Source organism: Pan paniscus, chromosome 2 (assembly GCF_029289425.2).
Source record: "Pan paniscus chromosome 2, NHGRI_mPanPan1-v2.0_pri, whole genome shotgun sequence".
Taxonomy (NCBI): Eukaryota; Metazoa; Chordata; class Mammalia; order Primates; family Hominidae; genus Pan; species Pan paniscus.
Window position 1 is genome coordinate 98681671 of NC_085926.1, and position 21609 is coordinate 98703279.

General features: G+C 35.4%; 2 protein-coding genes across 13 annotated transcripts in view; one reads left to right on the forward strand and one right to left on the reverse strand.

Annotated features, from left to right (window-relative positions):
• The window catches only part of TFG (trafficking from ER to golgi regulator), a 44137-nt gene extending 36569 nt beyond the window's left edge, over positions 1-7568 (forward strand). For 4 of the 6 annotated variants that reach the window (XM_003821918.3, XM_055110212.1, XM_003821917.5 and 1 more), the window contains exons 7-8: positions 3437-3535; positions 6756-7568. In XM_003821918.3, coding sequence (XP_003821966.1) covers positions 3437-3535; positions 6756-7138 — 482 coding nt within the window. In that variant the 3' untranslated portion in view covers positions 7139-7568. Of the gene's footprint in view, positions 1-3436; positions 3536-6020; positions 6062-6755 lie in introns of all 6 variants that reach the window. The other 2 variants (XM_008975408.6, XM_008975409.6) reach the window with 1 other exon arrangement.
• A 424-nt stretch (positions 7569-7992) lies between these two features.
• The window catches only part of ABI3BP (ABI family member 3 binding protein), a 244470-nt gene continuing 230853 nt past the window's right edge, over positions 7993-21609 (reverse strand). For all 7 annotated transcript variants that reach the window (XM_034957020.3, XM_034957021.3, XM_034957019.3 and 4 more), the window contains 5 exons: positions 13227-13306; positions 12433-12462; positions 11402-11563; positions 10176-10298; positions 7993-9233 (listed from right to left, as the gene is read on the reverse strand). In XM_034957020.3, the coding sequence (XP_034812911.2) occupies positions 9118-9233; positions 10176-10298; positions 11402-11563; positions 12433-12462; positions 13227-13306 (511 nt within the window). In that variant the 3' untranslated portion in view covers positions 7993-9117. The remainder of the gene's footprint in view (positions 9234-10175; positions 10299-11401; positions 11564-12432; positions 12463-13226; positions 13307-21609) is intronic.

A 21609-nucleotide genomic window follows, 5' to 3' on the forward strand; every position in this document is an offset into this window, starting at 1 on the left:
AAGTAAAAATTTAAAATTAAAAGAATAGAAAAATGCTTATAGAATAAGGATATAAAGAATAAATATTTTTGTATAGTAGCACAATGTACTTTAAGCTAAAGTATTAAAAAAGTTAAAAAATCAAGTTTATAAAGTAAAAACATTACAGTAAGCTAAGGTTAATTTATTGAAGAAATGGAATTTTAAAAAATAAATGTATAGCCTAAGTGTATAGCATTTGTAAATCTTTAGTAGTGCACAGTAATGTCCTTGGCCTTCACATTCACTCAACACAAGTACCTCACTTGGAGCAGCTTTTAATCCTACAAGCTCCAGTCATGTAAGTGCCCTAGGCAGGCATACCATTTTTTATCTTTTTTGCCATATTTTTACTGTACCTTTTTTATGTTTTGATATGTTTAGATACACAAATAATTACCATGTGTTAGAATTGCCTAAGTATTCAGTACAGGAACATGCTCTACAGGTTTGTAGTCTGCTATGTACCATATAGCCTAGCTATGTAGTAGGCTATATATATCTAGGTTTGTGTAAGTATACCATATGATTATACAGTGACACAATTTTCAGAACCTACTCTTGTCATTAGGCAATGCATGACCATATTTTTTATTACTCAAAACATTGCTTACTATAAACAATGTCTGCATTTTGCTTTCTTCGTATATCCTATAGATCTCTCAAGTATGTGAAGAAGTTCATCCTTTTTCTTTTTTTAAACAATTAAACAGACTTCTTAATTAATTTTCAGAATACTGTGACAGTCCCATTTGGACTTGAATGAGGTGGGTTTAAAGTAAGTACCGTAAATCCTCACTTAACATTGTTGATAGGTTCTTGGAAATTGTAACTTTAAATGAGACGACGTATGAGGAAATCAGTTCTACCATAGGCTAATTGATATGAGTAAGTTGAGTTCCTACAGCATATCTCTGATCACAAAAATACCCCCAGACTTCTAGATAAAGACTAAAAACAAATGTGAGTTATAGATACATTTAAGAAAGATTAATAAAAACAAATAAGATAATGATTTATGCAGTTATTCCAATTCAGGGTTGTGGGTGGCTGAAATCTATCCCATCAGCTCAGTAGCAAAGTGGGGACCAACCCTGACAGGGTGCTATTCCATTGCAGGGTGCACTTGCAACCACACACACACCCATAGTTGTTCAGACTGAGATCATTTAGACATGCTAAGTAACCTAACATACACATCTTTGGGATGTGGGAGGAAATTGAAGTGCCCAGAGAAAACCCACACAGACTTGGGGAGAATGTGCAAACTCCACACAGAACAGTAACCCCAACTGGGAATAATTTTTTTTTCCTTCTCAGTGTTTTAACGAAACAGTGTCGAACAAAAGATGTTATTTGAGGATCTGCTGTAAAAGGAATCTTGTGTAGAGATATAATAAACCTCTGAAATTTTTAACTCTAGGGATGTTTTTCAAAATCAATTTATAGCAGTTTATGAAAACATGCAAAAAAAAAAAAGCTTTATGAAGAGTTGTACCCTATAAATTTTTATTGAGGGGAATAACTGCGGTTTTGACCAGGAGTTCCTTACTCATTGATGACCACAGTCTACTACTACGTGGAACCTTAATCTCAGCCTTTTTTGATGATGCCCAAGTTAATATTTATATTGTTTTGTTCATGGGATAATATATGCAAAATGACTTTATAAACTAAAGCTTTGGAGTTATGCCTGAGTTCCAGTGATGGTTCTTAGCTCTTCATGGTTCTGGTCTTAGCTATTGACTGCAGGTAAGTTGCTTAATTTTTCTGTATCTGAGATAAGGAATACTAATATGGTTGAATTTTTTTAAATGTGTTTATTGCCTGTTTGCTTATTTTTTTTATTGTGGAGTTAAGCCTTCTAATTTTCAAGAATTAAGAGTTCATTGTTATGTGCTATACGTATTTATTCCCCTTGATTATATTTCTGTACCTACTTACCTTTTTATTTTAGATTCTGGTCACTTCTATTCCGAAAGTTAGTTATGAAGTACAATCCAGGATTAAGGTGGCATCTAAATTTGGTTAATTTCTGTGCTACCTTTTATGCTATTAGTCTAAATCATTAAGAAAGCATTTAAGAAACTTTTGTAAGCATTTCTTTTTTTTTCTTGTCATATTTGGGAATAGGATAAATAGCTTAAAATAGTTGAGCTGATTTTTATTTGTATTCTTTTTTTATTATAAAGAAACATTTGCTAGGAAATAAGCTGGATATAAACATAGTTGTATCTCCTTTAGTGCTACCCAGCACTAAACACTTAGACACGTATAGGGCTGAGCAGCTAGTATAATAGAGTGGGCTCCGTCTCATTTTCTAAGCCTGTGAGTCCTAGCTGCCTGCTGCAGCTCGATTTGAGTGGCAGTTGATATAATGTCTTTTTTTTTTTTCTCACTTTGGCAGTAAGTATCTGGTTTGCTCATAGTCTTTTGATTAATAGGTAGTTTGAATATTTTTCAAAGAATCAGCCAACATGTGATTATTTTAAAGATTTAAATACCAGATAGATATTAAAATGCAAGGTTATTGCTACTAGATATTACATCTAGCTAAATCAACCATTGTGAAATAATTGAGAAGTAGAGATAATAAAGACATAAACCAATAAATCTTTGCTTGAAAATCACAGGTATGGGAACAGATTGTGAGGACAGAAAAATAAAAAGTAAAAGGAAAAATCATAGGTAATAAGTGTCTAAAGGGTTTCTTCATAGGAACAGTGGTTGTTGACCCCAAATAGGACAAATAGGACTCCCATGTTCAAGAACACATCACCGTTGTTAAAAAGGTCTGCCATTATTAAATAGTGCAATGAAGAACCATTTAGGCTTTATTAGAGTCCACGTTATTGGCAAAAGATGTTGGATATTCATAGAAAATCAAACTTGACAAATTCCAAAAGTGTCTTTCAGCTCTGGAACAAAAGATGTCATGTAGTTCCTTGCTACCAAAGAGTTTGTTCATATGGTAATAGAGGCCCATACCTTTAGAGGGCAAATACAGTGCTTTAGGAAGGACTTAGATGATATAAATGGTATTTGTCCCTTTTCTCATTTTTATTTACTGATTTTCAACTCACTTGGCTTTTAATGAATATTTGCGTTACTTATCTGTTGGCAGCTGGGTTGGAAAACATTTGTTTTTCTAGACTTTATGAAATGGTAGCCACTGGTGTTGCACTTAATGTTTATTGCCAGTTAGTTCTCTGCAGTTAATCCACAGCAGAGGAATCACACTTCTAAAATGGTTCATTCTCTTCTTCATAGACATTTAAAGTTGAACAAATACTTTCTTGTATATTGTTACTCTGTTTGGATGGAGAGGGAATGTATATGTATCTTAAAAATATTTCTCTTTGCCACATTAAACATGCCTTTTTTCCTTGTGTGTGTGTGTGTGTGTGTGTATTTTCAGGTCAGATGTACCAACAGTACCAGCAACAGGCCGGCTATGGTGCACAGCAGCCGCAGGCTCCACCTCAGCAGCCTCAACAGTATGGTATTCAGTATTCAGGTGAGCAGGTGTTGAAAGGGAGTTGGCTCATGGTTTTTTGTTTCTATACTCATTAAACTTTAAGTTCTTAATTCCTTGATTTGTAGTACATTGATATAATAGGTATTAAGTTTTTATTAGGGGAAACAACATTTGTTTTATTTATTTTTAAATATTTTACATTAATATTGTAAATCAACATTTCAGTTTTCTGGTGGGGAGATGAAACTTACAGTAGATGATTCTGCAGTAACTTGTAGTATAAAAAGTTTTTAATACAAAGCTGTCTTACTAACATGATCAGTTTCTCTCTTAGGCGACTTAGTGCAAGTTTTCCCCCTTCCCTCCACCTCTCCATTTATATGTAACACGTAATTCCAGTGTACTCTTAGTACCTGTAGAAATATGAACAGATTACTCATACATGGAAAGGTGATGTTATTTAAATAAGAGCTCAATTAAGCTACTTAGATTTTAAAATCTCTTGCAAGTATGTAGGAATACCAGAAATAGGCCATAAAAATAAAATCGTATAAAATGTAATTCAGGCAACTAAGAACATTGTTTAGTTGTTTTAAATAAGCATCCTGAGTATTTTGTTTCTATTTTACCATCTGTCCACTGAAGATTATATGTATTTAAGTATGATAAATATTATTAATGTAACTTTGGCTATAATTCCAGTATTTTTTACAGTTATGTCAGAGAGTTTGTGTCCAACTCTTGTTTTACAGCCAAAGATTGAAGTATCAGAATTTCAACTGTAATTAGAAATAATTTATGCAGGTTGAATCTAGTTTAAATTCTATTTTATAGAGTTTTGTGGTATCAGCTAGTGCAGGAGTCAGTAAAGTATAGCCCACAGGCCAAATCTGGACTATTGCCTGTTTTTTTGAATAAAGTTTTATTGGAACACACTTCTACTTTTATTTTTATGTTCTCTACTGCTACTTGGGCACTAGAATGGCAGAGTTGAGTAGTTGCAACAGAAGACCATGTGGCCCACAAAGCCTAAAATATTTACTATCTGGCTCTTTACAGAAAAGTTTGCTGACTCCTGACCTAGACCATAACATTCTGTCATTAATTAAAATTTGAAATATTTTGACACAATTTTATTTAGATTGTATTTGCTGTAGAGTGACTTAACTTGTAGCTACTTGTTTTTAATTGTATAAAATACATAGAACTTAAGTTTAGATTATATCAGGAGGAAGGTTATTTTTAGGATGCAGTTCTTTTAAAAAAATCAGTGTTACAAACTATGTTATTTATAGAAAGAATAGCAGAGCTGAAGAGATTTAGTCATCATTTAATCTCGGGATTTCGGTCCTCACTATGCTTTAGAATCACCTGGGGGAGGCTATGTGTGGGGCCCCATTCCCAGAGATTTTGAATTTCATTTGATTGGGTGTGGGACTCAGGCGTTTGCATTTTATAAATGAGGCAACTAGTTTTGAAAGAGATTGTGACTTGTCAAAGCACATACAGCCATTCAGTGGAGGGAGCTGGATCAGTTCAGTATTTCCCTGTATCATTCTGCATTCTACAACCTAGACTGGAGTTGGCAGACTTACTCCATAAAAGGCTAGATGTCCTATGTATTAAAAAAAAACTCACATAATTTCCATATTTCCATTTTTTTGCTATTTCTGATGTCCTTCACCTAAAGTTATTTATTATTTTGGAGGGACGGAAGGGAGACTATATATACACACACACACATGATAGAAGCATTGCCACATTATGTTCAAGAGACTGGTGGGCTGCTAATGAAATCTTCAGCCTGTAGGGTTATTCCCTCCCCTAAGCAATAATTAAGGATCAGATTACTTGCAGGCCCAGTTAAAAAAAAACAATTCAGATTTCAGGTGCCAGGATGAAAAGGCACTTTTCTTTTTTCTCGCAGTGTTAAAATGAATAGGCATTTTCAGTATAAAGCTGAATCCATCTATTTCTTCAAAACCTTATAGTGAAAATTTAAGTTTTATGTAGAGGATAGGAGAACTTGTATGACATTCAGAATTTTTTATGAGTTGGTTTCAGGTCAGTATTTAGATGCTACCATGAGTTAATGCGTTAAAGATACTTGATTTACTTATTAAGAACTAAGCTTGCTCTTAATAAATTTAGTCAGGATCTTCACTCTGAGTAAAATTTAGTCTTTTCAAATTATTATCTTTGTATTTCTGATCCTACTAGTCTATTAACTTGAATTTGATTGAGAGATATGGAAATAGTCAACTAAATACTCTGCTTGGAGACTAAGAGGTGGTGGTGGTAACATTGGACCATCTTTGACACTGTTGGTTTGCCAGTTTCCCTCTGACCTTTTCCAGTTTTGTTCATGGACTATGTCATAAAGGTTTCTTTCATGAGTAAATTTTGAACCCAGGTTCAAGGTGAGTTCAGAATATACTCAAATTCATTCAATCCTTTTTTTTTTAATGCAGGGTTGTACATATTTTAATAATTTTCTTATGTATCTGGTATTTAATGCTGACAGGATTCCAGTCAATGGAGAGGTTTCATTGCAAGTAGCTGCAGGTGTGTTTCATGGTAGAGATAAAAGTTTTCAGTGAAGCAGACTTTCGTTGTAAAAAAAATTACATCCTAGTAAATAATGAATATAGATGTTGCTTTTTATGGGGCAATATGGTATGCTTTTTATGTGTTATGCTGTACTGCTAAGTAAAAATTTTGAGTTGTAAAGGCAAAAAACATCAGATACCAAATCTAAAAGGAATGATTTTAAAGATTGTGAAAATGGTACTTTTTATTTATTTGCAAAATTTAAAGCACCTGATTAGTACAATAAGATGTATTTATAGTATTATTTCATATAAAAATGTTCACTCTCCGCAATGTGTTTTTATTTGATACTGTTAAGTAGGTCTCCCCTGAAAACCTGGTTAATGACTATTTAGCTTTCCCATTTTTGGTCTTCCTAGAAAGTATAATTCTTTCATTTATCATTTGAGCATCTGTTCTAGGAATTATGCTATGTCAGGAATTTGCTCTCAGGGATTATGTATTAGAGGGTTTAAAAAATTGTAGAGAATGCCTCTTTGATAACTACTTGGTCTTGAAATATTATGTGATGGAATCTACCACTCTGCTTGTTACATACATATTTATTAAATTTCTCACCATTTTTGGTCCACCTAACAGTAAGACTAATTCTTTGGAAAAGTAGTTTTACTAAAAGATAAGATACATGTTATTTATTTTGCCTTTTCAGCAAGCTATAGTCAGCAGACTGGACCCCAACAACCTCAGCAGTTCCAGGGATATGGCCAGCAACCAACTTCCCAGGCACCAGCTCCTGCCTTTTCTGGTCAGCCTCAACAACTGCCTGCTCAGCCGCCACAGCAGTACCAGGCGAGCAATTATCCTGCACAAACTTACACTGCCCAAACTTCTCAGCCTACTAATTATACTGTGGCTCCTGCCTCTCAACCTGGAATGGCTCCAAGCCAACCTGGGGCCTATCAACCAAGACCAGGTTTTACTTCACTTCCTGGAAGTACCATGACCCCTCCTCCAAGTGGGCCTAATCCTTATGCACGTAACCGTCCTCCCTTTGGTCAGGGCTATACCCAACCTGGACCTGGTTATCGATAAGGAGGCTCCTCTACACCAATTAATGTAGCTGCTAGCTATTGGCCTCCCAAAAGACTCCAGTACTATTTTAATTTGTATTGAAGAAGTTCAGAAATTTAAAAGCAGAGCATTTTTTATGATATCATTGTTGCTGTTAATTGAAAGTATAATTTGCTGGAACACAAAGACCAAAATGAAAGTTTTTTCCTCCCTGCTTAAAAATGTAGCAGCTTCTTAGTTACTTTGGAACACTACTCTTACATGTATAAAGTGATTGACTTGACTTTCTAGCTTCCCTTGTCCAGAGGATATTAAAATGCTAGGGTGAGGTTTAGCCATCTTACTTGGCTTTTTACTATTAACATGATGTACTAAAGTAGAGCCCTTTGAGAATACAAGATATTATGTATAAAATGTAACACTGATAGGTTAATAAAGATGATTGAATCCATTAGTGGTCTTGAAATTTTAATTTAGTCACTAACAAACATTATGTGAAAAAAGGAACAATTTTTCAGAAGTCCTTATTGGTGTTTGGTCTTAAAATGAAGTATAAACAAACATTTTAACTAACTTACAGATTTCCATTCAGAGAAAACAGTGCCATTTGGTTTTTGCCCTTCCTTTGAAAAAAATGCATTTGGTAATCGTTGGTTTAAAATGAACTTTATTACTTCATAGGATGAAAGGTTAATTAATTTAGGACATAAACAGTAGATATAATGGGGGTTGGTAGAGCCTGAATAAAACTTAGTGATTTTCCTTCTCAGATAGATAGATAAAAGGTATAGTTGATTTTCCTTCTAGATAAAAGGTATAGTTAACATACTGATGAACCATTCAGAAATAACAAACAAACAAACAAAAACTCAATCTTAAAAAAAACTACATCTCTTTATTGCAGAATTTATACTTGTTTGAAAAATACAAAATGTAGCGTTGATAAGATTGAAGCATGTTGAAAGGTAAGTACAGGGAAAGGTCCTTTCAGAATGACTGCAACAGTGCAGCAAGGATTCCCATTCCCCGCCTAAAGGACAATACCTTTTTAATAGAAATGAGTTAGATTTTTATTACAGATTGAATTAAACAGTTACAAAGACATTCTCTGATACATTCATTCATAGAGGTCTTAACGTATAAATACATAGTAAATATCCTATAAAATGGTAGGCAATCTCATCGTGCATTATCTTTTTGTGCTCAGACTTGACTTCACATTCAGTCTCTACATACAGCTTGATTAGAATCATAAAAACAATATGAAGACGATTGCATAAAGGGATAGTTTGACAAAGCATATTCAGATATTGTAACATTTATGGTGGGTAAAAATGTATCTTTTGAAACAATATATTAGACTCCATTTTAGCTGAAATGAAATTTACTGATTCAATCTTTTTAAGAATTTGTGGATGTTTAAAGGAAATGTATATTAGCATGAATGTGTAACTATTAAACTCCTCTGCAAAGCTATTCAGCTGTTGCTAAAAAATTGAAGTTTAACTATAAATGTGAAAATTCGGACCTTTTTTCCCCAGATATATATGCTGAAGATAATTTGATCCAATAAGTTAAACTAAGTAGAGATTTATGGAATTAACTCATCAATAGGAAGAGTACACATCAATAAAAGTAAATATTTTTAAAAAGTATATACCTTTTTTGATGTTAATTTTGTTATAAAAGTATCTCAAAACATCATTACAACAGTGTGATAAATAATATACAAATGATCTCTTAAAATACCATGAATAGGGAGCCAGCTTCCCCAAAACTGTTATTCTGTTAACATCAATATCTTGCTTTCTTAAAATGACTTTGTAAAACCTGATAAATACTCTCAGCAATCTTTTCTAATAATAAACATCTAGTATTGCTATTAATTAGATTGTAGACTTTTATACATAGTAAACAAAATAGCTTTAAATGAATGTGACATAGTATTTTCAACGATTTTTGTTTGCCATGATGAAACAGAAGGTAACTTTGTGCAGCATCTACCATTTTCCAGGAATTGTAGTCCCACATTCATACCACTGAACATAATTGATTTGGGTGTGACCACCTATTTCTCCAAATTGGACAGGTTCCTGGCGAACTGCTCTGAAATAACCTGAGAGAGAAAATAGTTTCATTTTAATAGCTGCTGTATTATATTTTTGCCCTCATAGCTCATAGATTGAAGGATGTCGTTGACTAGCTGAAGGCTAATCTTAGTGAAGCGAGGTAATTTAGAAAACTGAGAACAAGAAGTTCTGGTGTTTTTTCCTGAGGTGTAGTCATGGTTGGCTAAAACGGGCACCTGAAAAATTGTTGACATTTGCCGTGTCAAGTTAGGAGGGGATGGTTGGTAGTGAGTTTCACTGCCCATTAATGTGTTCACAGAACTTAGTAGGTCATCTTTCAGTATTGTTGGTATTTTTAAGTGCCCGTGAACAAAATGTGTTACTGAAAAATCGAATCAAATAGTTTATTTAGAGAACCTCCAGGTGATTCTGGACTAATAGGAACAATTAATTTACCCCCTTCTGCACTGCTTAGACAAGGATTAATTTTCAGTCTTATTCAGTCCTCATTACACAGCTTGGTGCCAATGGGTCTTCAGCAATTTACAGAGGTTATTCATTTCCCACAGAATTATTCTAATTATATTTATACAGTTACTTGCAAGGTAAGTACTATTTTTTCCATTTATGATAGCAGTAGTTAAAAAATTTTTTTTCTTAAGGAAATAAAAATAATGCAAGTACACTCAGTATGACAAAACCCATAACATTAATAAATGAGTGATTTAAGTTTGGGAAACTGCTTTTTTATAGCTGTTTTTGCAAGTTTAGAGTTTCTTGAAGTAGAATGCATTTATATTATGTCTGTAATTTCCCTTGGCTCCAGGTTTCTAAGCTGAGAAACTTACATTGAAGTCTTCATTTTTTCCTAGATATGTGGAGCAGTAGTACTATAGAATTCTTTTTAAATTGCTTGCTTTCCTCAGCTTGATTTCTTTCTGAGTTAATCTGTAAAACTCTGTTCTTATGAGGAGGATCAGAAAACATACCTTCTTTGATTGGTAACTGGTCAGAAGTGAGTTGCTGCCCAGTGCGTCCGTCTAAAAATGAATCCACAAACTGGCAGTGATCTTCTCCATGGCCCCTCTGATCACCTATGTTATAAAATTTTCCTGAAGAACCAGAAATTAAAAGGATAAAGTTTACTTTCTTACTTTGAAATGTGACAATTTGAAATCATCATTACTGTTTTTGTACTTTCTCACCTCATTCTCTATTACCCTAGTTCAAACCAACAATGTCCCTTGCCTACCTGTATTCTTCCTCCCCTCCCTTTATCAGGGATTAGTGATCTTTTAAAAATGCATGTCAGTTAATGTTCGTTCTCTCCATAAATTTCTCCAGCAGTCTCCCATTATACTCAGAATAAAATCCAAAGTTCTTACCTGATTTCAAAGCTCCACATGATTTCACACCTGCCTGCCCCTCCACTTACTAAGTGGGCCATACTGGTGGAACTGGCCAGGTGTATTCTGCCTTAGGCCTTTGACCTTCTCTTTCCTCTAGACCTTTGTGTGGTTAGTTCCTTCTCAATTTTCTCCTTAGCTAGTGCTAACTTTTTAGAGAGGCCTTCACCTTTTTGAAAATGTTCTTTAAAGTACCTCTATGAAATGTTTACTTATTTATGTATTGTCTATCTCTTCTTAGGAAGGGAAGGAGAGGTAAGCTTTAGGAAAATAGGAAATATCTTTTATGCTGCTTTGTGTTCAGCACTTAGAAGAGTTGAATGACTGAAAAAAATCTGCTTTTTAATGTTAGGGCCAGGCCTATTCATTAAAAATTTTTACTCTGTAAATATAGAAAATTATAACCTATTGGGCATGGAGCAGGGGGTTGTAGCTCTTCTAGCATCTTGAAGATGTTATATTCATTCCATGGTTATTGTTAGATTTAGTCACTTTATTGTCAATAGGTTTTTTATCCCTGGATGGTTGTAACAAAATGGAGTTTGACCATGGTTAGTGAATGTACATTCCAGTTTGTCATGATGGCACTGTTTTATAATTGCATTTTTATTATTTACCTTCTAATAGCATGTCTTAAATCCTTGCTTTCTAGGAATGATAACTGTTTCCGTAACATTTTGCTCAGAGGAAAACTTGTGTTTACAGCACCCATTAGTGCCTGAAACTCTTAAGAAAAGGCCAAGTTGTACAATGCTGCAAAACATTCCCATAAGTTAAGGGCTGAAAACAGAGCTGGTAGCTCTGCTTACCTGTGAGGGAGTCGCTCAAGTAAATCTTGTATCTGAGAGAGTTGCACAGCTGCACTCCTACAAATTTTTTATACCATGTCCTTTTGACATATTGTTTGCCCTTACACTCTGAGTAAGAGTCGGAATTAAAGGGTCTTTCAGTCCAGATGGCATCTCTTCCTGCTACAAAAGGAAAATAGTTTGAGTTTAGTATCTGACTCTTGGGTCAGATACTTCAAGAAATCAGTTTACAACATTTGTCAACTTGCTGATACCTTTTTTTCCCCCCATGCTAAATACTGGAGCCAAAAATATTAGAGGGATTTAAACAAGTAAACCCCAGAGTAAATTTCTGTCAATAGATAAATCTGAGAGCAGTATGTTAAGGTGTTTAGGTGTTGAATAGCCTCTGCAGAGCTGGATGTAGACAGTGTCATTTAGGAGCAAATTTAGGTTTCTTTTTTGTAGCATGTTATAAAGTTTAGACAACTCCTTTAATATGACTTGTTATTAAAAGTGGAAATGAGGGTGTTAATATCTTTTTTTTTTTTGAGACAGGATCTCACTCTGTTGCCCAAGCTAGATAATGGCTCACTGTAGCATTAACCTCCTGGGCTCCAGTGAACATCCCACCTCAGCCTCCCAAGTAGCTAGGACCACAGGTGTGCATCATCATGCCTAGCTAATTTTTTATTTTTAAATTTTTTGTAGAGAGGGAGTCTCATTACGTTGCCGGGCTGGTCTCCAGCTCCTGGGCTCAAGCAATCCTCCCACCTCAGCCTCTCAGAGTGCTGGGATTACACTGGCTGTTTTATTAAACAGTAATAAGCCTGGTGCATGAGTGAAAGCAAATTTCAAAATGTCCAACTTGTTCCCAGAACATCATGGGTCCTCAGTGTTGTACAATGTGTAGGTAAACATTCACACCTGTTTGGTGTTATAAGAAGACTAAGTGGAAAAACGCGAAATCATGATTCAGATTCTGCCATGCCTGTTCAGTTGAATAAATTTAGAAAAGCATGTAGTTGTGTCTCATTGAGACAGGTACTTACCAGAAACTGGCTCACTCACTCTTGGGTCCGCTGAGGAGAAATAAATACAAAAGTCAGACCTTACTAGGTAAAACCCCAACATTCCAGTGGCATGGTGAAGATGATGGGGGCTTACACTTGTTAAGAAGTCTTATTTGCAAAATGGTACTCTTTTGCTAAGGATTGAATTTGAAAGTTTGCTTTGTTTTGGGAATTGTTCTTGATTGAATAATCTCCTGCCTGGTAGGTATTCAGCTGTATCTGTTACATGTAATTTGAGTACTTAGGAACATTTGTTGCTGTTCCAGCTTTCACTTGAATTTCAAAAGCTGCTGCTTTTAGTTTGATAGAAAAACTTCATGGTAAAAATCACCAAGATGCCATGAACTACAGTTGGTATAAAAATTATGCAAATATTAATGCTGTATGTGCAGATGTATCTCATTAAGGAATTGGAGCTTGTAAGGTCTAATTGGGAAGTTTGACAGCTGTTATTAAACTATCATGGGTTCCCTTTGTGGATGTACTCACTGGTATTTTCATTCTAGGCATGCAGGGGAGGATTCATTGACTAGCTTTTTGGAAGAGTATAGATTCATTATGCTTTTTAAATTAAACCGATGTGTCTTTAAGTGAGGAAAAATATGCATGGTGTTTCTCTAAACCTTCATCAATTTGCTTTTTCCCACAAATGGGTTTTTAGAAATTCAAGAAACAGTACATGGTAGTGGGTTTCAAACAAACTTCCTACGCAAAACATTGCTCCACTGTGGCCCTTTTACATCCTTTTTGGGAATTACTGTTGATGTAATTACCTGATTCAGTACTGAATGCCACTGTGTTGCTGACCGGGCCTTCACCAAGCGGGTTTTTGGGTTTCACCTGGAATTCGTAACTGTTTAGGGGAAAATAAAAAAATACTTGTAATACATTCTTGAGGGCTAGGAGGCAACATTGCCCTATTATACGGACATCCACTATACTGACATCCCTTTGAAATTGACAGTGAATGGTAACATATGTTCCAGAAGCAGGTTGAGGAAAGAAAAATGATTTCTTAGTTTTATTCTCTGAACAGCTTGTCTAATGTTTGAGTAAGCATTAAGTTAATAAAAAAGATGGTTGTCTTTAAAAATCTCCCAATTAGTACAAATGACTTGGCAGGTTAATAAACATATAAGAAAGTGGTATATGGTAGACAAAGGCTAATTCCACTAACAAGGAGCCTGTTTCTTTAAGATGTCTCAGCTACTTCCTGGGGCCAAGAAGTGGCAAGATTCCATTTTATTTTCTGTTATCCCAACCCTGAGTATAACCCTGGACTTAGGCCATCTTTCTCACTGTGGAGTTTGAACTACTTACGTCAGAATCACATCATAGGGTGGCAGTGGTGAAAGTGTCTTGTCCTACTCTAGGTATTGAAGCAATTTTTGAGGAGATTCAGGTAAGAATTTATAACTTCCCTAGGTGAGTCATGTGCCCACTGAAGTTTGAGAACTACTAGACTAAGCTATAGTTAGTCTATTTAACTGTAGACTAAGCTATGGGAATAGATACACATAAATGTTTCTTTGCAAGGACTTCCTAGTTGTATCGCCTGGAACTTGGGTCTTCTGTGGATCACAGGATTCTATGATGTCTCCAGAAAAGAGGCATGGTAATGTTGCCTTATAAAGAGCAGGAACACAAACACAGGCATTTCTCTCCCTCCATACCCCAAATTCATATCGGCCAGTCCCTTAACCTTTTGTTAAACAAAACCCCCAAACAACCCTAGGTCCCTTGGAATTATAAGTTCCGTTGATTGTATCCTTAAGAATTATTCTTCAAATTATTGTGCAGTATTAGCAATTTTTATTCATAAAATATGTAAGCAAAGCAAATCCTTTAAAGAAATGTAAACAGTAAAGCAATTTGCCATTTGCCTGAAATTAAGATTTCCTTTCAGCAGCAAGTGGACTTGGCAGTGAAAGAACATTGAATTCAAAAGTCAACCTGAGTCAGCTGATAATATTTTGAGAGTTTCAGATTTGCTCAAGGCTTTTGGGAGATAAATTTCGTCTTTGAGAAGTTTATAATTAAATAAGAATGCAGAATGCACAAAAGATAGATATTTTATAAACAAGTGAAAAATGGATGACAGCTGTCAGTTTGGTACGGATGGTACTAAATGAGCAGGAAGAAAAATTTGAGTCAGTTTCTTGATCACTGAGATATTGTATTAACACTGCTAGTATCTAAGAACAGATTCTAGTGCTACAACAATGGCAACCATTTTCTGAATGCTTACTATGTATCAGATGCATTAGACATTCTACATATATAAAGCAATACAACACATGTAAACCCTGATGAGATAAATCTTATCCTAATTTTCAGCTGAGAGCAATGAGGCTCAAAACACTTGTACTGTTACTATTTTTGCTTTTCAAAACTTTAAAACTGGCCAGGTGCGGTGGCTCGTGCCTGTAATCCCAGCACTTTGGGAGGCCGAGGCAGGCAGATCACATGAGGTCCTGAGTTTGAGACCAGCCTGACCAACATGGAGAAACCCTGTCTCTACTAAAAATACAAAAATTAGCTGGGCATGGTGGCACATGCCTTTGTCATTGTCATTTGCAATGAGAGATTGTTGATACAAAAACACCTTTGTCATCTACAGAAATCACACACATATGGGGTATTTTCACATGAAATATTTTCCAGAGATTAAATTTTTGCTAAGAGGCCTGAATACAAAACAAAACAAAAAAGCCCATAGAACTATAGTGAACTGAAAATGGAAAAAAAGAAATCATAGCCATCTGGACTTTGATTCAAATGGGCAGTGCATTCCACATTCGTTCCAGGCCATTGCCAAAAGCCCTGTGCTTTGGCCAAGTCTGATTGCTGGAATTGTCTCCATGTCTTTTTATTTCACAGTTATGTACACTTAAGCTCCATTTTTAGCATGCCACATATACAAGCTACTTTTTGGGTTTTTTTTTTTTTTTTTTTTTTTTTTGGCCAATATTTTGTGATATTTGACAAGTTTCAAAGAAATTATTTTGCACTAAATTTAATTAACATGGGAACTGAAAGGCACATTTTTGTTTTGGTCTGATTAAACCCTATATAACAAAAATTATTTGTGTTGGTAAAATTTTTTCTGAAGAAGTACATTTTGTCATAGATGAATGACATCATAGGTCTAAGAGAAATGTCTCAATATTGATTGTACATAGAAAATAAAATTTAAAGTTTCAGGAAACAGTTATTTGAAGTAAGAAACTTCAAATAGAAGTTTTGGAAGATAAAGTTGAGGACATTTTACAAATACTAGAACAAAAAGTCAAAGAGATGAAAAAATGAGAGAAAAGAAAGTTGGAGAATTATTCCAGAGAATATGGTACCCAACTAGTAGGAATTGTAGAAGAAAGAAAGGAAAGGAGATAGAAAATTATCCTAGAAACTGTGTAATAAATTTCCCAGTACTGAAAGACAAGAGTTTCCAGATTGAAAAGACCTACTCTGCCCAGCAAAATGAATAAAAGAAAAAGGACTAAAACATGAGTTACAAAATTTCAGAGTACTGGGGTGATAAAGACAAGTCCTCAAAACTGAGAAGAAAATAGGTCCCGTTCAAGGGATCCAGAATCAGGATGACATTTGACTTTTTAACAGTAACACTGGAAGTTAGAAAATAGAACAATTCCTTCAAAAGTCTTCATTATATCCTAATATGTCCAGCTAAAGAATAGTATCAAAGTAAAACAACTTTTAAAACATGTAAGGACTCAAAAATATTGCCTTTTATAACTTTTCCTCAAGATTTATTTCTTTAGTGCTACAAAGTAATGGAGTAAACAAGGAAGAAGTCTTGTGATGCAGGAATTGGGATTCAAAACAACAGAGGCAAAGGATGTATAGGAATTCCAAAAGAGATGTTGCCATTAAAAACATACAACAAATAGAACAAAGAAATGACTGGAGTATTTGAGCATCTTGTGAAAAGGTCAGTCTAGACATAGGGATTTAATTGACAGAAGTAATGGACAAAATGGTAAAAAAAAAATTTGTATCTGGGGAACCAAATTTAGCAATAGGGAGGAGATGCTTTTGTGATAATTTAATTTTAAAACTGTACATATATTTCTGATGAAAATTAAAGAACTATAAGACCTACCACATCAAAATGAATATCTAAATGGAATGCAGTCCAGATGACAAATGCTGTCAAGCCTTTTGGCCCCATCTAGGACAAGCCAGGTAAATAAAGCCTCACAGAATGCCATGCCTGATTCTACCTGGGTAGGTGTAAATCCCCTCCAAAAAAAAACAAAAAAAAAAAACAATCTTCCCTGCGCATCCCCATCAGGAGGCAGCATGATCCAGGGGGCGTTAAAAACATGGGTTCTAGAACCAGAAAGATTCACAGCTCACTAATGTGTGACTTTAAGGTAACTTAACCTCTCTGAGCTTCAGTTTACTCATACATAAAAATGAGGATAATGCTATTTGTGAGGATACTATTCGTTATAGTAAACATAACTTCATGGGGGCTATAAAAGCATCTGTGAGGATTAAATGAGAATGCATGTAAAAGCAAGGTGCTTGACACATAGTAGTTATAAGTATTCACTAGTATCATATTTGTATCTCTAGATAATTTTTTTTAAAGAGTTTCTGTTGTTGGGGAATTTGACAAACACTGCCATAGAACTCTCAAGGCAGAACTCTTCTATGGCCACACACTTGCTTTTTGCTTGTGAAGTTTATAATAAGGGCATAGCCCATGGGTTATTGGAAAGATTGAAAATTTAACAGGTAAAGCTTTCTGCCTGCCATCAACATAGATCCATAGGCTAAGAAAAAAATGTTATATTAATATTTCATTGAGTCTAGAAAGCACTAAAAAGCATTATCTCAGAAGAGTGGCATAATAGAGGGTATTGTTTGACACCAACAGTTTGAGAGCAGCTGTAAAAATCAGCATGAGAACAAAAAAACATAGATCAGTTCATTGAAAAGTGAAAAACTAGGATTTCAAAAAGTGTGACCTGTGGCTCATGAGCAAAACTGTTAAGAGACAAGAACCTCCAACCTGTAGGCTTCTAGCCTGAGACTGATTTCTTCTTGAGTGGAAGAGGTAATATCCTCAAGCATAACCTTCAGATCTGGGTGGAGCAGATGCTTGCCATTCCCTACCCCCTTTTGATCCTTTCTATAATCTTTTCCTTCTATTTTTTGCCTACAATTTAGAACTGAAGTAAAGTTTTCATTATTTAATAAACTTTTTAGTTACATACTCCTTACTGATTTAAAAAGTTGGTTTTCATTCTAACAAAAGTCTTACAAACCTCAAGCAAACTGTTTTTTATATAGAAAGTCTACCCTATAGCTGTTGGTTTGAGTTGTTTAGCCGAGTTTTACCCCTAGTGTAGTCGTGAAATATTTGATCCCCATTCAGGTGAAGGTTCAGAGGGAGATAAATGGACAAGTAGAATAAGAAAAAAAGAGGAAGGACTGCTCAACATGGGAAAGGAGAATCTAATCAGTTTGGGTAAGCTTGACTGCAAGGACACTGAAGGATTATGGTAAGCATTTCTGGATACCTGCCACATGTAAAGTTATTATGCTGATCTGGGAACACAGATAAGGAGCAAGAGGGGAGAGCCAAGGGGGCACTTAGAAGACAAAATAAGGCTAAATCAGGGTATCAGTAGTCGTGGGGTCATAAACTAGCTGGCTCTTATGCCATAAGGGGCATTTTTTTGTGTTCCCCCACTTCTGTGGGGACACAAATTCCAGAGTTGGGCTGTACTCTTAATTCTGTGGTACTGTTATCACTTTCTTCCACTTCCTTCCTAAATGCCAAGCAATAGCAAAGAAAAATAAAAACTATGTGGTTATGTGAGAGGGAATAATTGTTCTCTTTATAGACTAGTGGAGTTATGTACTTTTAGGTAGCTGTCCTTCTGCCCCATGAAAAGTTGTCAAACTGAGCAATCAAGTCAATTTCTTCTTCAACAAGGAAGGAATTGGTCTGCTGCTGCCCACACCTACCACAAACTAAATAAAATGCCTGACGCTTTGGTAGCTTATTTTACTCCTTTCTACAAAGCCCATAAGAAGAGATGTTGAAAAGTTAATACAGAATATGCAGAGACTAGAATTTCGCAGAAACACTATGAAAAGGGTATAATGGCTATTCCACATGCCTGCATCATTCAGCCAGATTGACAGTGTATAAGAAATTGCTGTGTCTATTCCAGCTAACCGGTGCCAACATTTTATTAAATCAACAAAACAACAGTCCCAAACCATCATTGCTGCCAGCTATAGGACACTTTGGTAAGTTTCAGTCTTAGAGGAAGATTTGTTCTTCAAAATCCTCCCAAGCCAGAGAGGTCAGTCAAAGTACTTGAGCAGATTAAGTGAATTTGATTTATCTCAATTACTAGACAGTACATTTTCCATAGGAAATTATTAGACCACATGTAAGTCTGGCACACACAATGAATTCTTTAATTTTTCAGTAAAGTAAGGAGAGAGGTGAGTTCATTGGAAGAGAAGAGTAGGATTAAAGGGCTTTTTCAGTGTGCAGTGATTGTGTGTGTTATCCATTTGCCCAGCCAGTTCATTAGGAAGAACTCCGTCCATCAGTGGATTATCAAAATGTGTGCTAAAAACAATTCATCTGAAAACAAATTGCAGACTGCAGACAGAGATTTAAAGACAAAAAAAAAAAAATGTTTACTGGGACAATTCTGCTTGTTATGGGATTGAGCTAGGTTTTAGTTTTCAGTTTCAGTTCTCTGGCCAACTCCATGCATGGCTTTGAATATCACAGAATTATATCATTTTAGAGCTGGAGGAGACTTAAGAGAACGATAATCCACACTCACTGTCCCAATAAGCAGTGGTGTAAGACTTATTAAGACATACTTTATCAGCTGCTCTATTCGCAGAACTAAAGCTAATCATAGTGGTCTTTGCAAAGTGGTTTGCTCTAGATAGGAGAGGCTCTTAATATTTTTCTTTTAGTTTAACAAGAGGCATACATTGCCTAAGGAGACACACAGAGGATTGGTGTTCTTGGGTAATTGTATGGCAGAGAGGGTTTTTTTTTTTTAATTTTCATTTTAGGGGTACATGTGCAGGTTTGTTATATAGGTAAACTCATGTCACAGGAGTTCGTTGTCCAGATTATTTTGTCACTCAGATACAAAGCCTAGCACTCAATAGTTGATTTTTCTGCTCCTCTCCCTTCTCCCACCCTTCAGTAGACCCCAGTGTCTGCTGTTCCCCTCTTTATGTCCATGTGTTCTCATCATTCGGCTCCCGCTTATAAGAGAACATACAGTACTTGGTTTTCTGTTAGAAGAGGACCTCTAGGTTAGAAATAAATGGAAAGTAAATACTGGGGAGGGTAGATGAGTACTGATTCAGCTGGATACCAATATCTACAATTTCTTTTTATTTTAGGAGTAAGGGGTGAGAGAGGGATCCCCTAAAGAGATGAAATTTGCCTGTGTTAACAGATCTCTTTTGCATCATTTGACTAAAACAATCACATCTCCCCACAAATGACACCCCCTTCCCTGTGCACATATGTAACCACAGTGCACTGCAGCTGGTAGCCAGGCTGGGGAGGCCCCTTAAGGCCACCTTTGGAGCTGCACCCAGCTGCACCTTTGGAGCTGCACCCATGTGGCTCTCTATTAACAAGAATGTCTAATGCCAGGTGTGGAGCTAAACTCTACCATTAGCAAAACAGCTGCTGGATGGTCCTTTGGACAATTTTTTGAGCTTCTGGCAGGCTAGATAAAAACCTGCTTATGTCATGAAAACAAGCAGGAGAAGGTTGGTATACACTGTGAAAGGAAAGGTAGGGGAATACTCCACTGTCACTCTGTTTCAGGATTAGGGTGTGAGCATTCAGAATTTCTAACAAAAGCACCCTATAGATCTCTAATCCCTGCCTTGTTTCTCCTGGGTTAAGTGTTGTAACACGAAGCTCTACTCCACCCATGTCTGTGTGTAAAGTTTAGCCAGTAATTATCATCTGAATTCAGATCTCATGTTTTTTAGTCAGGACAAGTGATGGAAAATGCTACTAAAATAAATGATTTACATATATCTCCTAGTGTTGGAACACTGCTGTAATAATTCTTTCAGAAGCTTTGATCCATCTTCCAGTTATTCAAATAGGGAATTCCAGAACCTCATGAGGGAATTTTAACAGCTATAATTCAAAGTTTATCTATTTCAAAAATTCAATTTTACCATACACTTTGATTACAAATTTCCTCCAAGCATTGAAATATGACTAGAGTTACTATTATTATTTTTTTACCGCTAACAAGAGCCATGTGGTGGCTGCATCCTGTACATACTTCCTCTTTATTTTATGGTGTCTTTTATTAGTGTTAATCTTGGATCATGGTTGGGTAGAAGAAACACAATGGAAAGAAACCTTGCCTTAACAACTTAAGGCAGTATGAAAAAAGCTTTTCATACTATTTGGACACTAGTGATTTTATTATTCTGGCTGTAGCCTTGCTATCAATAGTAAGTTTGAGAACTACTTGTGTGTCACCTAAATCATGTATATGGATTTGATGAGAAAAAAAAATAGTGTTACTGTTTTTCCTTTCCTTGTTGGCTTACCCCTTCCATCCTATTCTTTATCAAATTCTAGTCTCAAGTATTCTATGAAGCGTTCTCTCCTAAATCACAGAACTTTGGTATCAATCCTACACTTACTTGGTATGCTTTTTTTATGCTCTCCAATTATTTAACAGGTGTTACTTTTGTTTCCCCAGATACTTTTAGGCTTCAGAAATCTCTAATTGAAATAATTTACCTCATTTTACTTTTCCATAATTCATTATTTTTTCTAATGGAGATTTCAATATATTTTAATATTTCAGCCCAAACATTTTTGCTCATTGAATCTCTGACATACCTGGTAAAAGAGATGTGAAATTCATTCAGAGGCTCATCGGAGGCTAGGATCTATTGAACTCCTTGACCACCATAAAGTTTCACATACTGAGGACTAAACAGTGTTCATGAAAGCACCTTTACATCCATATATATTATATTTTTCCCCAAATGCAAAAATGTTCTTTACTTCAGACTACTGATTTACAACTCCTAAGTCATGATCCATTAGTTAGGGACTACCAATATAATCCTGGCCAAATCATTTAT